Raw genomic sequence first — 2,575 nt, 5'->3', positions numbered from 1 at the left:
CTCTGGAAAGTGGCTGGGGCATTGCATAAACCAAATGGCATGACTTTCCATTGGTATAGCCCACTCCAGGTGGTGAATGCAGACTTCTCCTGTGCATCACCGTCCAGCTCAACTTGCCAGTAACCGCTTGTTAGATCTAACGTGCTAAACCACTTAGCACCAGCAAGCGCATTTATACTGTCTTCAATTCTGGGTATGGCATATGCGTCTTTCACGTTATATCGTTAAGGTGGCGATAGTCGACGCAGAAACGTGTGCTGCCGTCTCGTTTCTTGACTAAAACGACCGGCGCTGCCCAAGGACTATTGGACTTTTCGATCACATCTTTCTCCAACATGTCGTGTACGAGACGTTTGGTCTCCTCCCGCGACCATGGCGATTGTCGGCGGGGCTGCTGACGGATGGGTTGGTGGTTACCGGTCTCAATGTGATGTTTAGTCAGACTGGTGCGTCCAAAGTCCAGCTTGTCTTTCGAGAAAATATCCTCCCATTTCGATAGAAACTGGGCAATTTTCTCTCCGCATTCTGTGCCAAGTTCATTGACACTCTCCTCCCATAAAGCCTGCAGGTGGTCAGGTACAGGTGTGGTCGGTTTACCTGTCTCAGGTTGACTGGTCTCAACAGGTCGTTGGTGGGGCGTGACCTCACTGTCCACACCACTAGCAAGTGCTATGGTGGTCCCCTTCTGCATTATGTGGGTCGTTTCGCCTACATTCATAACACGAACAGGAACAGTGTTATTGGTGACATCAACGAGTACGCGTCCTACCAGGACACCTTCGGCTGACAGTGGATTGCGCTTGGTCGGTTCAACCAAGGCCATGGGGTTCACGCCGATAGGTCGGGACAGATGTCCAGGTATGACCATCTCATGTCCAGCTTTAACAGCCATTGTCTCAGCTACCACAACTCGAGCGCACAGGTGTCTACCTGTACGGTCAAGTAGGGGTACATTCCCCTCATGGAAACCCATAGTTAGACTATGTGTTCTGATCTCAGCAGGTGCAGCCAGGATGTAGTCATTGCCAAGTATTACTCCCTCACTGATCTCCGCCACAACAACTCTAATTGTTGTTTTATTCGGCCCAACTTTGATCTGGAAGTCGGCCTCTCCATGCACAGGTAAAGGTGTTTTCCCATCAGCCTGCAACGCCCTGATTGTAGGTGGCAACAGGGCAGGTTTCTGTGCAGCTGGTATCGAGTTGTAGACATCAGGAGAGAGGAGGGTCAACTCTGAGCCGTGTCGACAAACGAACAAGCAGCTACACCATGGATTTCAGCAAGAACGTAAAACTGCGGCCGTCTTTTCTTTACTTTCACGTCATTTAACTGCCAACACATGCTGGGCTTCCATGTCAGGTTTCTTGTCATTCTCTATTTTGTCATCGCTGGTTGGGACCGGTTGTTCTGTTGTCGACCGAGCGTCGGTCCCCACACTCGGTCCTTGCGTGTTTCCCGAGGTTTCAGCCTTTGGGCAGTTGCGCTTTATATGGCCTACTTCCCCACATCCGAAACACTTTATCGGTCCTTTCTTCTTTTGTCGCTCAGCTTTATCTCTTTTCATCTCCTCTTTGATCGCATTGACAGCTGCCATGAGTTCAGTGAACTCTGACTGGGTTGGCAAGCTGGTGTGTTGATCATAGGAGTCTGCAATCTCTACTGCATCATCGTACAGGTCATCATCGATGCCAACCTGTCTGACATGTTGGCGTCGTTTCATTCGTCCAGCTTCAGAATGCAGGAACGACTCAGTATGAATAGCAATTCGTATTGCTGCATCGAGTGTTCTGGGCCGCTGTCTGAATAAGTCTGCACGAATTTCTGCATCAGGGATTGCATCGGAAAAATACTGCCTAGCCAACTTGTCAATGGCTATCGGGTCAAGTTCAGGATAAGCTTGCTCAGTCAAATCTAGGATAGCTTGTCCTAGATCTGCAAGCGTCTCATCTTTCATCCGCTTTCTGCATTTCAGCTGGGTTAAACGTAACTCAGCTTTGCCCAAAGAACCAAAGCGTGCTTCCAATATGGCCACTAATTCATCATACTGCATCTCCTCAGGTAAGCCATAAATACGGGGAAGCATGTTCTGGGCACGGTCTCTCAGGGAAGCTGCCAGGAAATGACCTTTTTCCACTGCATTCCATCTGTTAATTGCTGCACAGTGGGTAAAGTGACAATAGTAGTCACGCCAGGAACTGCGGCCATCATATTTGTCAGGCATCACAGCCGGCTTTTCCAGCCTGGCTCCCCTTACTGGATTCTGAGGAATCCTATCTTGTCGACTTCCCTTCCCCAGGCAGGTAAGGTCCTCTATATTGACTGCTCTCTCCCTGACCTGGGCTACTTTGTCGCCCCATCACTGAATCAAGACGGGCATTCAGTCTGGCAAAGGAGGACATGTAGCTATCTGCATTTCCAGCAGGAAAAGCGCCCTCTGTGTAGCTACCTTCATAGGCTCCTTTGTTTTCATACAGCTCAGCCAGGGGTCTCCCTGGTGACCCCCTCCTAAGATTCGGTAATCTTAGATAGTCACTGCTTTCCTTCGGTCTAGCCCCAGACATATAGTGATTTCTGC

General features: G+C 49.7%; 1 protein-coding gene across 1 annotated transcript; it reads right to left on the bottom strand.

The window, feature by feature from the left end:
- Nucleotides 1-211: 211 nt before the first annotated feature.
- Nucleotides 212-2,221, bottom strand: LOC139146320 (uncharacterized). The gene is made up of 2 exons (XM_070717727.1): nucleotides 1,338-2,221; nucleotides 212-1,154 (listed from the first exon to the last, which is right to left on the bottom strand). Exons 1-2 carry the CDS (start codon nucleotides 2,219-2,221, stop codon nucleotides 212-214), a joined length of 1,827 nt encoding a protein of 608 aa, XP_070573828.1.
- Between the last annotated feature and the right edge of the window lie 354 nt (nucleotides 2,222-2,575).

This window comes from Ptychodera flava, chromosome 12 (assembly GCF_041260155.1).
Source record: "Ptychodera flava strain L36383 chromosome 12, AS_Pfla_20210202, whole genome shotgun sequence".
NCBI classification, from domain to species: Eukaryota; Metazoa; Hemichordata; class Enteropneusta; family Ptychoderidae; genus Ptychodera; species Ptychodera flava.
The sequence above is the reverse complement of the archived record's forward strand: the minus strand, read 5'-3'. Positions and strand labels throughout refer to the sequence as shown.